Consider the following 21,200-nt stretch of genomic DNA (forward strand, 5'->3'; position numbering starts at 1 on the left):
GAACCATCTAACCATCTATCTGTATAAATAGATAGCATACACTGTTTCATTGTAATTCAGTTTTGATATTCATTCAGTTTATAAAAAATACAGATCAGTTTCTCTCCTTTCTCTTTTTTCTCTTATGTCGATCATCAATGGTGGATCAGTTCAAGCTTTATGAGCTAACTTTGTCAATTATTTTTCTCCGTTTTTCTCTTAACATTAATTACTTATTCTTCATATCGTTTTCCAAGACTTAATTAGTACTAAACAACAATCAATCATGTCAATTATTGTTTTCTTAGTGAGTCCTATCAAATTCAAATGTGATAAAAGTAAAAGTGAACGAGTATATACGTACAAAGTTATAAATAAATCAATCATGCATGAAGGCATTGGTTTCTAGTGAAAAACATTACAGAAATTTCACATAACGTTAGTTAATTAGTGTCAATGTCACCACAACAGTTGCTATCGTAGTTGGAAAAGTGCAAGGCGTCACACTCACTCTGATAAGGCTTCAGGGGATCGACAAGGCTTTAGGGGATCACTTTTCACTTTTCACTGATATATATATATACTAGGTAATTTGTCTGCGCGAAAATTGCATTGAATTTGTAATTAATTTTTTTACTAATATCTATACATTAAAATAATGAGAAAATAAGTTCTTCAATAATATTAGTAATATTTCAAGATGAATTTTATTATTTATCATGATCACATAACTCAAGAACCTCTAATGAATGAATTATACACGAAATAAGAAATCATTGGTTCTTTAATCAACATTAAAGGGAAAATAAGTAAAAAAATAAGAATATATATATATATATATATATATATATATATATACACACACACAAAGATATTTCGTAATATAAAGAAATATTTAAGTTGGATAGATTGTACAATTGTGATACATGTCTTAGGAGAAAATTCCAAAAATCGTTAACATATTTCAAAAAAATTATACGCTTTTTTAACATGAAAGCAATTATAATTTTTGAACTTGCATAAGGAACTCCTTCAATTGATTAGTGAGAAATTTCATATCTATATAAAAATAGACAATATGCAAGCTTCTATATAGTATTTTTAAGTTGTAAAATTTAATATAAAATTTCAAAACACAAATTATTGGAACTGAGTACAAGCATTATCTTTTGTATAATGAATATTCATACTATATGAGTATATGTTCAATATAACCAGAGACAATAACTTTGCACAAACATAAAAACAGAGTTTAAAACATGTACTCGAAAACAACAATTAATATCATAAGTATAAATTAATGAGTGTAAAAGAATATACCAGGATATGTAAAAAAAAGAATGAAACAGAAAGGAAAAATCGAATTCACTGAATGCACAATGTTCCTTTAAGAAAACTATTCCCCTCCAATATTACATGTTTAAAGAATTATATCCTCTCAGGATGAAACGATTTTATTCACCAACTTATTGATACAAAAACAATGGTGTCAATATAAGTCATTCAACAGGAGTAAAATACACAAAAATATTTAATTTTGTGAAAGTAGAAGAAGAACATAAGAATTGTTGTTGTTTTAAAATGAGAGGAAGTTCATTTATTTATAGAAGACAAAGGGTAGTGTGAGCAACTGTATATTATGCCTTACCAGAAATGTTATAACTATTTAGAAAAGTTACAATCCTTCTGAAAATTCACAACCTTTCATAAAAGTTACAACTTTTCATTAGATCAGAACTCTTCATTAAAGTCCCAACTTTTTATAAAAATCACAACTCTTCATTAAAGTCCCAACTTTTTATAAAAGTCACAACTTTTGCTAGAAGACGCAACTCTTTATCAAAGTCACAATTTTTCATAAAAGTCACATCTTTTCATGAAAGAGAAAGCTAATTTTGGAACTAAATAAATTTAAAAGGAAATTCTTGCTTGTGATGGTGCCACGTAGGCGGGACTAGGGTTCTCTTTTATATAAATATATGATATGATATGATATATGATATATAAAAGCTTTTTATGAATAAACCGTAATTTTACTAGAACACACCTCCCTCCATCTCATATTACGTGAAAGTATTCTTTAAATATAATTTTCTCTAAGTTTTTAAAAACATTTTTTAATCATTACTCCCTCTGTTCCATTTTATATGTCCTATAGTTGGTTCATAATACTTGTTATTTCATAAAATTGATGCATAAATTATCATTTTCTTTCTTTTTTATGCTTGAGAGTTATTAGCCTTGAAAATATACATTTGACCAATTTAATAAAGTTAAGTAAATGATTCGTGTTTAATTGGTTAAATTAATTAATCAAAAGAAATTAATTCATATTCATTAATTGAAAACTTAAATAAAAATAGAAGGATAAAGTTATATTATTTCTTAATGCAAATGCGAAGTAAAAAAGGTGACATATAAAATCAGACGGAGAGAGTATTTATGTATTCTTGTAATATTTTCATATAGTTTTGTGATGAGTAAATTTCATCTTAAAAAATTATAATCAAAATGAAATATTTAGCTCTTACATCAAACCCTTGTATTTAAAATGAGAGGAAGGGAGCGCAAAAAAGAGTGATAAGGAAAAATATTTTTTTTTTCTCATCTTATCCCGTAGGATCAATAATGTTTTTACTTACCTTTCAATATCTATCCCGTGATGTATTTGTGGTGCATGTAAAGCACTTCAACACATGAAATTTGTTTAACATGTTCATAAACAAAATACAACGCACAATTAAGAGAATACTGATAAAATTAAAATATGTGAATGTCTTTTCCAGATTATTAAAGTTGAAGGGTAATCTGTGTATTTTCACTTCTTATAGAAGAACAAACGTAATATTCAACTTTTAATCATCATTAAGTTAATAAGCTCAATATGATTGGGAATATTCATAGTTTCATTCATGATGTGAGCAATACAAATACAAATACCATTACAAATTTTATTTAAGAAAACACACACTCTGAAATAAGTGAACAATAATAAAACTTTTAGATTTCTATTAAGTTTACTGAATGTATTTTGAGACCTCCTTTCCACTTTTTGTTCCAAACTTCATACAATCCAAAATAAATCTTATCAACATTGTTCCCCTTCCCTTTTGTTATCATAATAGTTTTTGATATCATCTTTTTGCCATTAGTCTCACTTGTCAAATTTACCTTTCTCCATTGAGTATTATCTCCCCATTTAGCCATAAGATAAATCGGTGAATCGCTCCAACCGAACGCATCAGCCATCAATGACATTGTAAATTCAATGTTGTATGATGTTTTCTTCGCTATATTAATATCGTCGATGCAACCAGTTACCTCCAACCAATTTACCTGTATAAGTTCTGCACCATCTTTTCTGTAATTCAAATACATTTACCAACAACATATTAGTTTGATATTAAAAAATATACCATCTGTTAAGCCAATTAAATTGATTTATATAAACTTATTAATTAGCACCCTTTAGTTCTTACTCATATTTGGGTAACTTCCAGAAGCGTTTATCATTTCCCCAAATAATATCAAGTGCTTTCGGATAAACTATATAACCCTACAAACAACAAAAATAACATAATTCATTTTTTTTTTAAAAAAAAAAATAGAAACTCGAACATAGCTTAATATACATTGAAAGAAATTTCTTGCACCTTTTGTGTTTTACAGAATTTGTGATTGCCTTGATAGTGAAAAGCTTTTGAAGCCATTTGCTATATTAAGTTAAATTACTCAAAATTAGTAAGAATTAATGTGGAGATTTTAGTGATGCTTTATGATATGTTATAATAAATCAAATATATATAGAGATAGGAATTAATTTCATGCATGCATGGGAATCAACTACGTCGTATGAAAGAGGCATTTAGCTAAGCATACCACCGACTAAAGTAGAAATGTCGGATTTTAGTCGTATGAAACTTAATTTAAAGGGAAACTTACGTAAATATATAATATTAAAAAAATATTTACCATCTATAACAGTAATAATTTTTTTCACTTGATCACTTTTAATATATTTATAATACAACTTTAATGCATATTACATAAAACAGTTTATAAAACACATATAATACAAGTTTAATACATATATATTGTATACATAATTCACTTTTAATACATATTGCAGATTTATCATAGTATTGTTATTTGTTGTTATAAATGGTAATAAATGAAAAGTATCACTAAAATTAGTAATTATTTATTAAAATATATTAATTGAAGTATTTTTTCCTAATTTAAATATCGCATATTTGATGTTTGTCAAACAATTAGGTGCAAATTAAATAATTTTAAGAAAAAATTAGTACAAGTTGAATAGTGACGTTCAAATAAGATACATGGTGATTTTTGTTTTTTTCTTTTAAAAAAAATGTTATAGTTAATACCTTATAGGGTTTACTAAATGTAAATCTGAACTAATCGAAGTAATTAGCTTAACAAAATCGGAGATGATTGGACGTAAAAAAGAAGTTAAAGTATATATATACTATAAATTATTGTCAAAATTGAACGCATTAAACTAGAACCTTCCTTTGTCAAATTGCTAAAAGATGGAATAACATTTACCCACTACAAACTGGTTTCGTGTTATATTCTCACACGTTTAAGCATACATATTATTCATTCCGTTTATTTTTATTTATTCGTTAATTTTATATGTCGTTAGGAAATAATAATGATTTATATAAGTATTTTATTATAATATTCCTAATAGTTAGTTTATAATCTTGGATGAAATTTATTTAGAAAATAAGTCAGTAATATTGGTGATAAAATAGAGATTTGTTCTTTTGTCTTTTCTTGCATACGTAAAAAGTAACAAAAAAATGAAAATTTATTAATGGGAAAAGGTTCTATCATTGAACTCTCAAATTAAAAGTTTGGCTCATTTATGTTATTATCGTTAAAGAAAAGGATTATTCATATCATTATTTTTAACAATAGTTTTACAAAATCATTTTTGACACGTGTCCAATTATAATTCGGCTACGTCATCAATTTATTAAATAAAATAAATAAAAAAATAATTCAAATTTTTTTCAGAATTATGATTTTTTAATTAAAAAAATTGATGACGTGACTAAATTATAGTTGACCACGTGTTAAAAATGATTCTATAAAACTATTATTGAAAAATAAAGGTATGAGAGTCTTTTCTTTAACGATAATGATATAAACAAGCCAAACTTTTAACTGATAACATAAATGAGATTTTTCTATAAATTCGATGGCATATTTTATCTTTTTCTCTTTATTAATAGTAGACAAGTAAAAATTAACGGTGTACGTATCTTTTTGATTGCTTTAGTTGACATCTTCCACTTTTAGACCTTGTTTTCATAGCCTTTTTAATTAATTAGATGTCAAATACCTGGTGCTGAGTTCTAGAAAAAGATTGCAAAAAGTTGTAGTTTAATTGACTCTTTTTGTTTTTCTATTTTCTTAAATATATATAAATAAAAGAAACATGTAAATTAGGGGTGGTAGTAGAGGCGGAGTCAGTTTTTTCAATAAGGGGGCTCAATATCTGTAGAATAGATAGCTGAAGGGGGTTCAACATCTACTATATATACCTATAAACTTATTTTAATCATATATAAATAATATAATTTTTCGCTTAAGGAGATTCAGATGAATCCTTCATACAAGATAGCTCCGCTCCTACACAAATAAGATAAAAGTTTGAATAATCAATGAGTTACTAATATTTTTCTTATTAAATTTTTTAATATTAATTAAAAAATAATTAAGCACTCAGTATTTGGTGGTAAGGAGGGCAAATCAGTTTATGCTTAAGCCGATAGAATAAAAAGTGAAAGTGAATAATAATTACTTATTTTTCAACATTCAATAATATAAATAAAATAAATATAAAATATAAATGGAGTAAAGATGAATGAACCCAAGCAAAAGTTTTCAAACTTAAAACTTTAAAAGATTCATATTCTCATTGAAGCGGTCAAGGGAATAAGCAAGCAATATAAGAAGACTTGTTAACGATATGATGTTTGTTTGTTTATATCAGTTATTAATAATAATATTAATTTTATATTTTTAAAATATATTGTGACTTATTGCACCTTTTACATAGTTTTCAAACTTAAAATTTTAAAAGATTCATATTCTCATTGAAGCGGTCAAGGGAATAAGCAAGCAATATAAGAAGACTTGTTAATGATATGATGTTTGTTTCTTTCTTTCTTTTATATCAGTTATTAATAATAATATTAATTTTATATTTATAAAATATATTGTGACTTATTGCACCTTTTACATAATTTTCAAACTTAAAACTTTAAAAGATTCATATTTTCATTGAAGCGGTCAAGGGAATAAGCAAGCAACATAACAAGATTTGTTAATGATATGATGTTTGTTTGTGACTATTGCACTTTTTACATAGTTTTTAAATATGTATATTTCTAATCCAAATATTAATCAAATTAAATAATTTTGCTAATTTTTAAAAATTAGTTGTACTAATCATATCTAGGAAAAGTACATTCAAGCTTTATATATTTTTTGTGAAATATATGGCTAAACAAAGGTTCAACTTTAACTAAATTTTTTAAAAAAAATTAATTAATTATATAAAAAATATAGAAACGTAGTTTTAAATATTTATATTTTAAAATGTTTTTGCTATTTTTTTAGAAATTATATGTATAAATCATATTTAAGAAAAGTACAAAGAAACCTATGTTTTTTGCGTATGGCTAAACAGAAGTAATAATTAATTATATAAAAACAAGAAGAAAAATGTCATAATTAATTGCGAAATGTGGATCATTTATATGCTTTTTCCCTCTTTTAGATAGTAGTACTTTTTTTTAAAAAAAAAAGAGCAGTAGTTTGAAGATACATGATGGCTCGATTAATATTCTTGAGAATATTGACAATAAATAATTTTTTTATTTTAATTAATTTGTCTTATTTATATAATTGAAGCCTCAAGATTTTTCTACTTGTTGACTATGTTTGTGCTTATTTTTGGTGATCGAATAGAATGGTCATTGATATTATGAATTGCTAGAGAGAATAAATTGCATATTTATAAAAATGTCATTCTTAGGTATACATCTATAAAAGCGAGTTTAGAGAAAATAAATTTTTGATATTATCATAATAAGTGAATGAGAAATTGCTAATTGGAGTAGTTCGAAAGAATACACCTCGTACTAAGTTAAAATTATATCAATCTATTAGATATTGTGTTACGTTATACCCCAACAGTTCACTTAATATGGATCAAAGAGGGTGACATGTAACACAATCTTTAATAGATTGATATAATTTTAACTGCTTTATTATTTATTAGTTGAGTAATTTAGTAAACATAATCTTAATCTTTATAACTCCAAAAATTGTTCGAGAGATAACTAATTGTGGTAAGTTAATGCTTGATTCTCAACACATAGAAATTGCAATTGTGTCACACACTGTAACAAGGCTAATTTGGGGAGTCATTTTTCGATAGTAGTGAACAAAACGTGGTTAACAGAACAACTTATCATCGTAATCAAACAGGAAAAAAATTTAAAATATATATGAATTTTGATCGAAATTGATGTAACAATCTCAAACTTTGGGCTAGGTTTATTGTCCCATGCACACTATTTAATAGTATATTTTAAAAATATATAAGTGTCTACGTCAACATTATAAATATCACATCATTATAAATAATAACGTGTCGATCTCGACAGTTATATATCTTTAAAATACACTATTAAATAGTGCAATCGATAATAAGTCCTGCCCTAGATTTGTTACAGTAATTTCGATCAAAATTCAGATATATTTCAAATTTTTTGCCTTAACTAAATTAGATATAATTCTCAGGATACTCCTCCTATAGTCCTATACTTATGGAACTGTTACTGATTAGGAAACCAATAATATTTTCTTCATAGTTTCATTTATGATTTGAGAAATACAAATACAAAGTCACAAACACGAATATATTTAAGAAAACACACTCTAAAGTACATGAACAAAAATAACTCTTAACAATTGAGTTACGAATGACAATTATCAATGTATTTCTAATATTACTTCTTCACTCGGCTAAATTAGTTGTTAGGTCTCTATTAAGTTTACAGAATGAATTTTGAGACCTCCTTTCCACTTTTTGTTCCAAACTTCATACAATCCAAAACAAATCTTATCAGTATTGCTCCCTTTACCTTTTATTATAGTAATAGTTTCTGATATCATCTTTTTGTCATTAGTCTTATTTGCCAAATTCACCTTTCTCCATTGAGTATTATCTCCCCATTTAGCCATAAGATATATTGGTGAGTCGTTCCAACCGAACGCATCAGTCATCAATGACATTGTAAATTCAATGTTGTATGATGTTTTCTTCGCTATATTAATATCGTCGATGCAACCAGTTACTTCTAACCAATTTACTTGTATAAGTTCTGCATCATCCTTTCTGTAATTCAAATAGATTTAAAAACAATGTCATCCACTAGTACATATATATGTAGTAGCACACATTTAATTTCTACAAATTAGATTTTGTGCACCAATTAACTCTTACTCGTATTTTGGTAACTTCCAAAAGCGTTTCTCGTTTCCCCAAACAATACTAAGACCTTTCGGATAAACTATATAACCCTGCGAGCAATGAAAATAATAATATCAAATTTTAAAACATAAACTCGAACACAAGTATTATGCCAAAAGGAAAGTAATATTGAGAGAAACAAGAATTGCAAATATTGGAAGAAACTAATGCATGAAATTTCTTGTACCTTTTGTGTTTTAGAGAATGTGTGGTTGCCTTGATAGTGAAGAGATCTTGAAGCCATTTGATTTGTACTAATTACTCACAAAGTTACAAAGAATAATGTGTAGATTTAAGTGATATGTGATAGTTTGGCTTATACAATAATGAGATATATATATATATATAGAAATGAAATGCATGCACTAAGCCAAATTAAAAGGAGAAATTGGGGAATCAACTAATAGTCATACGTAAAAGGCAAAAAGGAATGTCACATGCACTGTCCAAATAACATATTTCTTGAATGAAATGTTTTAGTTATTCATTATTGGATTACTTTATGCACTAATTAGAATCTATGGGCTGAGCTAATTGCCAGCTGAATACGAGTTAAACGAATTCAATAACTTTTACTCAAAGTCTCAATATATTTGTACTAAAAAAATATTAATTAATCAAACAGCTTTTATTCATTTATATATTTAGAAAATTTTCTATAAATAGTCAAAAATTGGATGCGTAAAACTAGAAGTCTAGAACCGTCCTTTGTTTCCGGAATGGATTCTAGTAATTACCTCGACTTAATTAATCGGATTAATTATAGAAATTTCACTTTTTAGTTTATTTACTGTCATTATTCCTTACAAGTTTTGTAAATTTTTAAAATTTCTCATTTTTTTTTCTTAAGTCAAACATGTCACTAAAGTATCCGACCTTTTTAATGTATCGTCGCATGTATCCGACCATCTTTTTAATGTATCAGCGCTTTAATTTTTTGGCCATTAATATATCTGTTTCTTTTTTTATTGTATTAGCGTTTGTATTACTGTATCCGTTTGAAAGGTTGTTGTAATTATAAAACTTTTAAGGGATAAATTATAATTTTACCTTAAAAGTATATAATTTTTGTAATTTGTCTTAATTAATTAATTTGTTGTCCAAATTTGACTTTTCTACTTAATTAATCTTGTGTGTAATGGCTTTCTAAAATTGATTTTTTTTTCTTTAATTATGTTTACTTATATTTATGAAATCCGATTTGGTCACGATATGGAGGCAAATGATCAATTTTATGACTATGCCGACAGAGAGCAAAAATTAGTTGCATTAAAGGTAATGTTTTTTAATTTATTAGATATTGTTCAATGAACAATATTAGAGTAGTGGTTTAAAGATGATAATTCTAGAGAATACATTGATAACTAATAAAAACGTGTTCATGAAAGCAAAAGTTGATGCACTAAATTTGTTATTTGACATACAACACTGAATATTTCATTATTTTGATTCCCATTTCTACTTGTTCTTATAATATTACTCATATCATTGCTACTTCAATTCATTTCAATTTTGATTTCCACTATTAGCGTGTTTTTTGTGCTTTGATTATATATCAATTGTTTTCTTTTCTGAATGTTATGTAATGTTTTCTTTAACAATCAACTAGTTTATTTATTTTATTTATTTAAAAAAATAATTTATAAATTAAGATTTAATATGAAATAAATTATGTAAAGAACTAAAATAAAAATGATAAAATTTCAAAACGCTAGAAGGAGGGCTTGAACCTCCGACCTTGTGGTTAACAGCCACACGCTCTAACCAACTGAGCTATTCCAGCTTGTTTGCAATGAAATTGGTTTTGTTATTAAAATACCAAATTTCTGTTGCAATTTATGTGTCCACTAAGCAAAAAGTTTTAAGTAATAATAAGGAAATCTAATTCAAATTGAGGTCTAAAATAAATCGTAAATATTTCTATAATTAGAATGATAAATGAGGGAGTATAGCATTTCGATTTGACATAACTATTAATGAGTAGGAAATTTATTTAAGAGTGTGTTTGAGCCAATGTTTGGTCTAGCAAGTTAGTAATAACAAACTGCAATTTCTGTAAACATAGTTCCTATAGTATCAGCCCAAATTGCATATGCTGCAATCACTGAAAAATTATCAAAAATCTTGGCCCCACCTGGTTCGTCACTCTATTTTGCTCCCTAAATCATATATTATTATAAGTGGGAAGCTCTCAACTTCAAAGTTGAATTACTATTTAGCCCTTACAACAAATTAAAAAGTAATTAAATTTTTAATTAATTAGATAATATTATTGAACAACATTTTCTGTCAATTAATTTGAAAGTTGAAAAGACTTAATCACTTTATTAGGAAATTTGAAAGGATGCATGAAAAATGAACGGAGTATAATCATTTATGTATGGAATTTAAAGGGTTACATCACTGTAAATAGGCTTATATACTTCATTGTATGGAATTCAAATGGCTACATCAGTACCATGACTGAGATATACTCATATTCATCATTTGGATTGTCACAAAGAGAAAGTTTGCAGGCTAGATTGAATTCAAAAAATGAAACCATCTTAGCTTCTTGGGCAAATATGCTTGGTGCCTTGATAGGAGAATCATGGTTTGGGATATCAGGATCGATATATGAAGAATAAACTCCAGAAGATGGATCACCAGAGTTGTTATTTATTCATGGTTATATTATTACAAATCTGGCATATGATTGAAAACATCTACCATGATGATCACCTGTCCGGAGATAATTTAGGAGGGTAAGGTAACAACTGTTTTTTTCTTTAACATTGTCATATATGTATTTAGCCAAAAAAGATTGAACCAATTTTTTTTTTCATTTAAACGTGTAATATACACGTGCAAAGCACGTGTCGAGAACTAGTATGAGAAAAGGCTGGAAACCCATATTTTTCTTGTTATATAATATAATAATACGCATAGGGTGTGCTAAAGAATGTTTTCTAATATCAGTATATTTGGTTGGTCTAAATGTTTTGAAAAATATTTTGGTTATTAAAAATAAACTTACCTAGTGACATTCACAGTCACATTGGTAGTCTGTTTCCTACAGGCTACAATCTTGACACATGACGCCATCTCTTATATCCTACATTCTCACCACACCATCCTTCATAGCATTTGAACATACTGTGAACAAATATACTTGCCGAACAATTAAAACTAAGAAAACCAAGTACTACTTGTTATGTCACATAAAATGGGTATAAATCTGACTATAACTCAGAGAATGTAAAATCTTAAGAAACGAAGGGAATTTTTTGAGATATACGAAATACATGTGTTAATATGTTAGCGCTTGTACATGCTAGACACATGATAAATGGAGTCCTGATACTATAGATATATAATGAAGAGTGCTTTCCATAAACTGGCAAAGAGCATGAACGAGCTCGAAAATGTACTGCTCATTGTGGAGGTTATATCTCCTCATATTGCCAATTTATAGCTCTAGTTCTTGATCGATTGATGCAGCTTCCAGGTCTTCAAGACTGACTGGTTGGTGCAGCTGCATTGATGAAACACAAGTTTAATATGGGCTCAACCGAAGACTAGATCGCTAGGTACTCAAATCAGGCAGCAGTAGTCAAGCATGTAACAATGATAAAGAGCATTTTAATTGCAGCTCATACATAGACTTCCTCTATATCCTCATTTGCCAATATTAGTGTTCATAAGCATTTATCAGAGGAAAGACAACTAAAGAGAACCGAAATTAGCCAAACATTTGGTGCATGTTTGAGACTACTGGAGCTTTTTTGATACTGTAAAAACTCAAGTTACCAACACAACAATGATATGTATTATAACCGCTGAAAAACACAAAATACAATTGAGAAATGGAAACAACAAGCTAATGAGAAGGTTAACCGAAGGCGAAGAAGATCAGAAAATATAGAGATAAAATGATAATATAGAAGGGGATGAAAAGCTCGACTAAGAATGGAGATGAGAGAATCAAACTCTTCAACAATTTGCGTAATCCTTGAATCACATACCACTACCTTTTTTTATGGAACCGTTCCCATGCCCACTTCTCAACCCGGATGCCAAATTAACCTGACCCTATTGCTTGTTCTAGGCCCAATAGCTCTTGTCAACCCAATAACTACTTTTGCGACCCTAGTATCCACATTAGGCTGGACTTGGTTCATAACAGATACTCCTCCCAACAAAACCAAGAAAGATGGATTAAAAAACAGTCAAACTTTGGAGAGGTAAAATAGTCATGAAAGCCACAATCTGAAAAATATTTTAGACAGCCAGGGCATGTCAAAGCAGGTGGCATAGTCAGTAGAAACTGTTGTTGTCTAAGGAGCAGCTTTAATATGAAATCTTGCTTCAGCAACTTAACAGAAAATTAAACAGATAAATAGCAGGAAAGGCATCTCCAGATAACTAGGATGATCAAGAAGAAACATACTGCTGTTGCAACAGAAAATAGGTGGAAGGCACGCAAGGAAGCATCATTTTCTGAGGGAAGAGAATCATGGTTCCACAATGTTATGTTTTGGAACTTTGCCTTCATCTCCCAGCAACTTGAATCTTCCTCGGACCTTTTCCTTTTCTCAACAGGCATTTTCTTTCCCAAGACAAACCCTGAAGAAGCAAGAAAAATGGTTTGAAATTACACAAAGTTAAGTAGATTAAGAGGACCCAAAATAAAGTTGAACTAGAATAATCCAGTTATGAAGCCTCCAAAATCAATCATGCTGGATGGGCAATAATATCAACATAACAGTGTTTCCTCAGTACTACAGCATATAAAGCACAGTTGTATGTGCAACCACTCACCAAGAGTACAATGTAGTCATTGATGGTTATTATCCAAGCAGCAAGTATTGAGACTTTGATAGCTTTGAATTATGGTCCCCTTTGCTTAATTTCTAACCATAATGTTTGCACAAAATTATTTTACTCTCTCTATCTCAATTTATTTATCTTACTCTCAGGACTCTGCAGTCTGTTGTACTCTTTCCTTCTATTTAGGCTTTGTTTAATAGTCTTTATCTTTTCGAGGTCTTTATATAGCAGCCAAATGGTCAATAATAAAACACACAATTTTCTCATCTTCTGCTCTCGTCTCTTTGTTCATTATATATATATGAATGGAGATGGACCAACGCTTATTGAGCCTTTTATCACTTCTCTATACCGCTTGTTTCCTCTACATCTGTTGTTTCTTTGGGATGGTCTACTTCATCCTATTCAATTCCTCCTTTGCCTTCTTTTTCTCATTCTCTTCCTGTCCACACTGCTGGGCCAAGCATTCTGCCTGTAGGCCAGATTGGCCTACCTTCGCTCCCACCTTGCAATGGAACAATAGAACCAACAGTTCCATCTCCCTTCCCCTCTGTCGCGGCTTTGACAGTACTTAGTTCACTAATTTGGTGACTATCAAACTTAATTCTGTCGAAGATTATCTCACTTGGCGTAATCAAGAGACTTATTTACATTTTTCAAATTTCGTGTCAAGTCAACCAAACAAACAAATTGAACTAGGGGTAGTATTAGACAAGCCGGTCCAACACCATTATTATAAGGAAATAAAATACTTTACCAGAATAGCCATGAGGAATTGCAACAGTAGTACCCTGAAGCTTCCTTCCTCTAAAATGAGATTCCTCCACATTTAATCCATCAACAATTACACCTTCATTTCATTCACAAATTCAAACACTGATTAAATAAATAGAAGCAAAGTTCTTTCAAAAACTAAGTTTTTGACACCAAAACCAAAAATTCAGGTAGAGTATTAACTTGACTTGCATAAATAGAATAATTATACCGGTAGGTTTGGGTTTGAAGTACTGTGAAACATCAGATGGACCATTGAACTTGATACAGCACGGCAGCTGGTGCACTTTTCCGGTGAGTTCCACCACCTTCTCCGGCGGAAGATTGCCGGTAAGGTCAATTGTGCCTGAAATTCCACTGTTGCTTCTCGCCATTGCTCGATTGAACTGGTAACGAGTATCAAAAGAACCCTAAAGGTAACCTGCCCCTTCTATTTTCCCGCGCTTATTGTTTCGACAGTTAATTTTAGGTTTACCCACCATAAAAAATATATTTTTAAGTATGTTAGAGCTATAATTAAATAATTGCGCTTCATAATTTGTTATGAAGCATAAATCGCAGACAGATATTCGTTTGTATAAAAACGTCATAGAATTTGTTATAAAGCATAAATCGTAGGCATACATTTGTTTGTATAGAAACACAAAACGATATTCGTTTGTATAAAAATGTATATTATATGACGAAAGAGAGATTAGACTTAAATAGAATTTTAATTATAAGATTAAATTTGAGTTATATTTTGTTATTTTATACCATTTTCCATTATTTGAATTCGTTTCATTAATTTTTCTTTTTAGTTTATTTCAAAAATATTTTTTTTTCACTTTTTAATAATTACTATTTAATTTCAAATTTCCACTTGAACATTTGTCATATCTCTTTAACTTAAATCATTAAGTATACAAAAAAATCTTTATTTTCTTGTTAACTATATGTCAAGTCAAAATAGATCAATCAAATTAAAATAGGAAAAAAAAATACTCCTTTTACACCAATTTATGTAACTCACATTTTCTTTTAGTCAATCTCAAAAAATTGATATATTTTTATAGTTAGTAACAACCACTATAAAGATTTATGACTTATTTTAGAATACAAATTTTAAATCTTTTTTTCTTTCTTAAACTTTATACCAAAGCAAATTAATTCATAAATTTAGACTGAAAAGCTTGGAAACTGGAATGTTAGGGTGTGTTTTGTACGATAGAAAATGTTTTATTACGAATAAGTGATTTTCTTACTTATTTTTTTAAATCCGAAGAGCAGTGGTGAAGCCATCAAAGTAGTATTAATTGAGACACCTTTGTAGAGAAATTACACAATATGGATAAGCAACTTTTTAGGGATATATACTATACATTGATTTTCTTTTTGGGCTTATTTTTTTATATTCTGAGTTTCATTGGTGAAAATCTCCACGTATATAATCTAAACAAATACAAAAAAGTAATAGAGCATTGTAAAAGGAACTACCTAATTCTTCTAAACAGAATCTTGCAGCAAATAACCCTTTAATGCCTACTACTCCATAATTAATTGATAACCTTTGGATACAACAGAACCTAACACATGTAATTGCAACAGATACAACTTCTAAATGCAATAATTCACTTGACAGTATTGTTTTAACTCTCAGGATCAGATAAATACAGAGGGCTATCCAAATCACCCATTTCTGCTGAGGCAAATGACTCAGAACTATCTGCACTTGAGAGGGAAGAAGGCGATCCATCAGAGTCCGACATCCCCTCATCATGCATAATGATGTGTTCATCATCAATCTCAGATGTATCTGATCCAGAACCACCTAGGAGAAGCTTGTTTATAGCCCCTTTTGCGGTTTCAGTGAACCATTCGTCCTCGGGTAGGGCACTGATAAGAAAGACATTTTCATTGATGAGGCCCTCTCATACAGAAAGAAGATGAAAAGTAGAAAGCTAGGTGAATACCTTTGTGGATCTATGCCCCTGGCAGAAAAAGTCCTCACTGCACGTGCAATTATGTCTGATGATATTTGATGCACGTGCCTTGATGGATAACCCGCGAATCGTGCAATTTCAACAGTGAAGTGCATGTCAAGAATTAACTGTCAAACAAAAAGTTGATATCAAGATACAAGAGAGCATTTCACGTTGAATATATCACAAATACATGTTAGTATGACATAGTATCTTTTTGGAATTTCACCAAGTTAACGGCTAATGAGAGAATACTCTAAAAACCAATTAACATCTTTGTTCCGATTGGGCTGAGGAAGTAATAAGGGCATGTGCAAGATACTTCCATTTTCCTTCTTTTGATAAGGAACCAAGATACCAATATTTTCAAACACCGAGATACCTGAAGAGTTACTTTTAGAAAGAGGTAGCACACAAACAGCCGTCCTATGCCCAACTATGTATCCTTTAAAAAGTTGTCGACCCAGGAATTTCAAAAACAGTTTTGAACTTGAATCTACAATAGAAACATACAATATGTTCTGTTGCAGAGTTCAAATTAAACAAAGCTGTAACAGCTCCTACACAATATCCCAAATTGAATGAAAATCCGGGAAGCATGCAAAACAGGTGATAAGGTGAAAAAGTAAAATGAAATTGTGCTAATACTCTATTATATTCAGGTAGTACAACTAAAGACAGGGTAGTAGATATAAAAAATACCTGCTGCAAACCCAGCGGCTGTAGAGGAGCCGACTCATCCTCTAGAACACTCCAAAATTCTTGTTCATCAGACAACCACATTACCACAGTCTCTGTCAGTCTGGCAAGCAAAACCTTCTGTATCTTCTCTCTTCCGAGAAGAACATCTCCTGCCACAGTTGCTAATTGCTGCAGCTTACCAAATAATGCCTACAGGTTTGAAGATTTATCACCTTTTAGTTACATGAAAGGATTGGAAACATAAGAATTTTGTAAGGTTCTCATTTAGCAAAATACTGTTGAAAGCACTTAGCAAGAAAATCACTGAATATTAGCATTTGGATAGTCAGATAAAAATTGACAAACAGTTGTAAACCACCATCAGAGAGAAAATGTAAAACTATGTTTCTTCTGCTTGAACTTTATAATAAAGTCAAACGAGCATCTGCTGAATATTATGATGAATGATTGTCTAATTTATTTATTTATTTATTTTAAAAAAAGGAATACTTAAGGAGGCATTTGGCCATGAAATTTATCACTTTTTCCAGGGCTGAACTCCGGGAAACACGTTTGGCTATAAAATTCAGGAAGAATTTAAAAAACAACAAAAAGGTTGCTACTATAAAGCAGTGATTGATGACCAAGCAGAAGCTGGAATTGAAGGTTTTGAGGGAGAGTTATATACTAACAGCAAAGCAACACCAATGGTGAACCAGAAACTCAACTGACACAGCATTAACCTACTTGGATAAAGGAATATTACACATTCAGTCACCCAATTCACAGAAAGGAAAACTTAATTAATCTTGGACCATTTTTTGTGAAGGGGGAAAAGAAGAGAACAAACTAAGACAGTAAAAAGAATTAACTAGGGTGTGCTATTCATGGCACCAATAAGTAAGGATCATTTTGGAAACTAGGAAACAAGGATTACAGTACCTGAAATGGCAATGAAGGTAGCGGATCAGCGTCCCAAATTGTATCTTGTCCGACACCACTCAAATAAATCTGAGCATCTAATCGTGCATCACCATCTCTTGAATATATGAAATTAACAACATATTGTCGACAGAAATTATCTCTAAGTTTGTCCAGTGAATGCTGAAGTTGACGCCTCCAGTCCTTGAGTTCTACGGTATTGTTTGCAGCAGGCATCATATTTTCAGACCCCACTTCCTTGCTTTCATTAAGAACATTCCAAATTCTAGATACAACCATAGGCAATAGTTCCTCAGCAATGGTAAATGCAGTTCCCAATAGTGCAAGCTGCTGAGAGTCTGTTTCAGCTCTAAAAGGAACAGGTTCTTTCAGCTCAGTGAGATTATCATCCTCAGAAAGACCAGGTAGGGCTTTAATCAATGAATCCACATACTTGTCAAAAAGATGTGAAATTCTGGTCAATATGTTAGCTCCAAAATGTAGAATGACTAACTGGGTGAGCTTCTCCACTATTTCCTGCAGAGGAGGCCAAAGTTGGATCAAATTATTATTAAGCCATCATTACAAGAAACAGATATCTGATGCAGTGCTATTGTTCTAGTCTCTTTTTTCTTTCCACATGTTGCAGTTCAAAGCAATCTCAAACATCTATGGGTGCTCCTACTTGAGAAACGACAACTACTTGAGAGTTGAGACATCTATTTAAGTGGCACCGCATTGAAGGTTGTCCTAAAATTGCAGCTAGCAGAATCCAGCAGAAAGAGAACAAAATCACGTGCACTTATGCAATATACACACACAGACACATATTCATATACTGCACTATTGTAAATGGTAGTTATGCCACCATGCTGAATATGCAGCAATAAGTCTGTTACATACAAGAAAGCTTCTTTTTCCCTTTCTTCATTGGCAAAGCAGAAAAGGTCCTTTGACGGAGTGTCACTTTCATGTTTTTATACTATTTTCTGCTCAAGAAATATTTCTTTTCTTGGACCAAGGAGGCACACTTTAACCCCCAAGGTTCTTTCTATTTCTGCTAATGAATCTGGTAGTTGAATATACAAGAATGTGTGTGTGTGTGGATGCAGAGCAAGAGAGAAGAGAATAAAGTATCTAGACTTAATCTTCCAGTCTCTCAACAGATTCAGTTGTGTCTAGAAAGGCCAATCATAGAGGTCTATCAAAGACGACATTATAGATTACAAATTGGTTAGAGTTCTTGCCAAATTACCAATTTTCAAAAAAAAAAAATGGTTAGAGTTCTTGCAAGAATACTTGCACACCTATTAGACAAGTTATGTAAAAGACCTTGCATAACAACTATAACAAGGTGAGGGAGGTCTTTATCGATGGAGCTTTTTTTTAAAAAAGAAGGGGGATTTAAATCTGCACTGTAGTCCTTTGAGGGATACAGTAATAACACTTGAGTAATCAGATGACCAAACATTCATAAATAAGGACTAAGACTTACTTTGACTATATATATGAATCTCATTCCACTTTCAACAAGCAGAGTATCAGATGTAGTTGCAAATGTAGATAAAGGAGAAGCAAACCGAGGTGACAATGGTTTCCCTTCATCACTTGAAGCAAAATCAAGAACCGCTTTCCTGGCTCGTATATAGTTCAACTCGAGGACTTCTTCCATATATGGGTGCAAAAGCACCAAGAGTAATTTTGACAGTTTAAGGCCCTGTTTCTCCAGGGCATTACAGTGGTTAAGACTGGCTTGAACACAAACACTTGCTGCATGTAAAGCAGGAGCTCCATCAGAAGGCGGTGCATGTTCTTTAACTAACCGCACAAAGTATTCAATCTCCCTTTCTGCCCACTGGATAATTCTGTTGCTATAAACAGGATTGTCACCAAACATTGCACCAGATTCCTTAGTAGCCAAAGAAATGGTAGAGAATACAAGGTTAGACAATGTGGCTGAATAAGTCTCGGGATAACAAGGACAAAGGGGAAGGAAAGCCTCAATACTTTTCCGAAGACGAGATCTGTACGAATTAACAAGTAGCTGATGTGCCAAAGAACCTTTTCCAAGCTTGAGCAAAGCAGACAAGGCTTTCTTAAGTTCAACAATGCCAATTGAGGGTCGTTCAGTGATCTCAACCAGCTGATTCTCCAGCATCTTTTTTCTTTTAGACAAAGCAGATTTAAAAGATGATGGTTCAGTAGGTGAAGTGTCTCCTGAACTTTTCAACTCAGGATGACTTCTTTCTTTAGCATCTATTGCCTCTATTACTTCCTCAATCTTGTGCTCAGCCAGAAGAACATCAATATTCTCCAAAAACAACATGTTTTCATCTTCCATGTCATTCACGAAAGTATCACCATAGTCAGAGCTCCGAGAGCTTTCATTAGCTTCTTGGACATCACCACTAGTTCGGCTCCATTCATCCAATTCTCTGCATACACCATTCATGAGATCTTGAACAAGAATACCCTGTGCGGATATATGCTTTCTAAGCTCATTGAGCTCGTGTTCTGTTTCCACAACTTCCTCAGACAATCTACAATGACAAGAACAGATTAGAAGTTGACCTTTGCACGTAGAGGGGTCACGTACCATACATGAGTTCATTTAAAATTGTGTCATAAGAGTGTATAAAAGTATCCTATGTGTCTATGATTTGGCCAATAATCCAGTATACTTCAAAGAATCTGCACAAAGGACCCATATCCAAGTTGCACCGTTTAGGATGGGTACATCAAGGCGAATGAAGGACACATAACATAGATCAGGAGATTAAACTGAAGGTGATAGGTACAAAAAACTACATAAAGCAGGCTGATGCAAAAAGTAGCAGTAATGACAAAAAGAACATATGTGAAGTTCAGAAAGACTAGATGCAAGTAACCGGTCTAGCTACATTTATAGAGATTATTAACATCATCTACATTTTAATCTAGAGATAGTAAGTTGAAAAGTCAATAAACTTTCTTTCAATGTGTTTTTTCATCTCTCATGTTTTTGTCAATAAGGAACTGCCTTGTAACCTTCTCCAATAAAAAAGCTCCCATATAATAATTAGGAATATAAGAAGAGCAATGTGATGATGATTATTCTCCTATTTCACAAAAAGATGCAAGAGCAATTCGTCCCTTTATCACATGCTATCTCTGCTTTCAGTTCCTCCATCAGATTATGCAAGTAAAGCATTCAGTATTTATGTAGGACTTCAGATCAAGTAGATAATGGAACCATTATATTTTGATAAATCTGACAGCTGTTTGGTTAAATTAACTCTTATTATCCTTCTTTGAATTTTTTTTAAAAAAATATAACAAACAAAAAGCAGATAATATAGAAGGGTGCCCAAAAAAGGAAGCATAAAACAGGGGATAAATTGCACTTTTCCAGATAAATATTAGATATCTTCTAATGCTGTGCTTATAAACCAAGGATGTGTCTCACCAAACCTTTCTACTTCTTACCATTTCCCCACAACAGAACCCCCCCCCCCCCC

General features: G+C 30.8%; 4 protein-coding genes and 1 non-coding gene across 5 annotated transcripts in view; all 5 read right to left on the reverse strand.

The window, feature by feature from the left end:
• Positions 1–2,929: 2,929 nt before the first annotated feature.
• On the reverse strand, positions 2,930–3,750 carry LOC107010777 (protein PHLOEM PROTEIN 2-LIKE A9-like). The gene is made up of 3 exons (XM_015210056.2): positions 3,633–3,750; positions 3,459–3,535; positions 2,930–3,340 (listed from the first exon to the last, which is right to left on the reverse strand). The coding sequence occupies exons 1-3, from the start codon at positions 3,687–3,689 to the stop codon at positions 2,980–2,982; spliced, it is 495 nt and encodes a 164-aa protein (XP_015065542.1). The 5' UTR covers positions 3,690–3,750; the 3' UTR covers positions 2,930–2,979.
• A 4,178-nt stretch (positions 3,751–7,928) lies between these two features.
• Positions 7,929–8,854, reverse strand: LOC107010662 (protein PHLOEM PROTEIN 2-LIKE A9-like). The gene is made up of 3 exons (XM_015209952.2): positions 8,745–8,854; positions 8,531–8,607; positions 7,929–8,422 (listed from the first exon to the last, which is right to left on the reverse strand). Exons 1-3 carry the CDS (start codon positions 8,799–8,801, stop codon positions 8,062–8,064), a joined length of 495 nt encoding a protein of 164 aa, XP_015065438.1. The 5' UTR covers positions 8,802–8,854; the 3' UTR covers positions 7,929–8,061.
• A 1,412-nt stretch (positions 8,855–10,266) lies between these two features.
• Positions 10,267–10,340, reverse strand: TRNAN-GUU. The gene has a single exon. It is a non-coding gene; the product is annotated as a tRNA-Asn (tRNA).
• A 1,413-nt stretch (positions 10,341–11,753) lies between these two features.
• LOC107009412 (uncharacterized protein C12B10.15c) lies at positions 11,754–14,606 on the reverse strand. Its single transcript, XM_015208746.2, has 4 exons — positions 14,352–14,606; positions 14,124–14,216; positions 12,987–13,162; positions 11,754–12,071 (listed from the first exon to the last, which is right to left on the reverse strand). The coding sequence occupies exons 1-4, from the start codon at positions 14,512–14,514 to the stop codon at positions 12,006–12,008; spliced, it is 498 nt and encodes a 165-aa protein (XP_015064232.1). The 5' UTR covers positions 14,515–14,606; the 3' UTR covers positions 11,754–12,005.
• Positions 14,607–15,545: 939 nt separating this feature from the next.
• LOC107011909 (exocyst complex component EXO84C) overlaps positions 15,546–21,200 on the reverse strand; it is an 8,953-nt gene continuing 3,298 nt past the window's right edge. The window contains exons 3-7 of the mRNA XM_015211593.2: positions 19,199–20,243; positions 17,725–18,240; positions 16,804–16,992; positions 16,093–16,229; positions 15,546–16,015 (exon numbers count right to left, since the gene is read on the reverse strand). Coding sequence (XP_015067079.1) covers positions 15,769–16,015; positions 16,093–16,229; positions 16,804–16,992; positions 17,725–18,240; positions 19,199–20,243 — 2,134 coding nt within the window. The 3' untranslated portion in view covers positions 15,546–15,768. The remainder of the gene's footprint in view (positions 16,016–16,092; positions 16,230–16,803; positions 16,993–17,724; positions 18,241–19,198; positions 20,244–21,200) is intronic.

This window comes from Solanum pennellii, chromosome 2 (assembly GCF_001406875.1).
Source record: "Solanum pennellii chromosome 2, SPENNV200".
NCBI classification, from domain to species: domain Eukaryota; kingdom Viridiplantae; phylum Streptophyta; class Magnoliopsida; order Solanales; family Solanaceae; genus Solanum; species Solanum pennellii.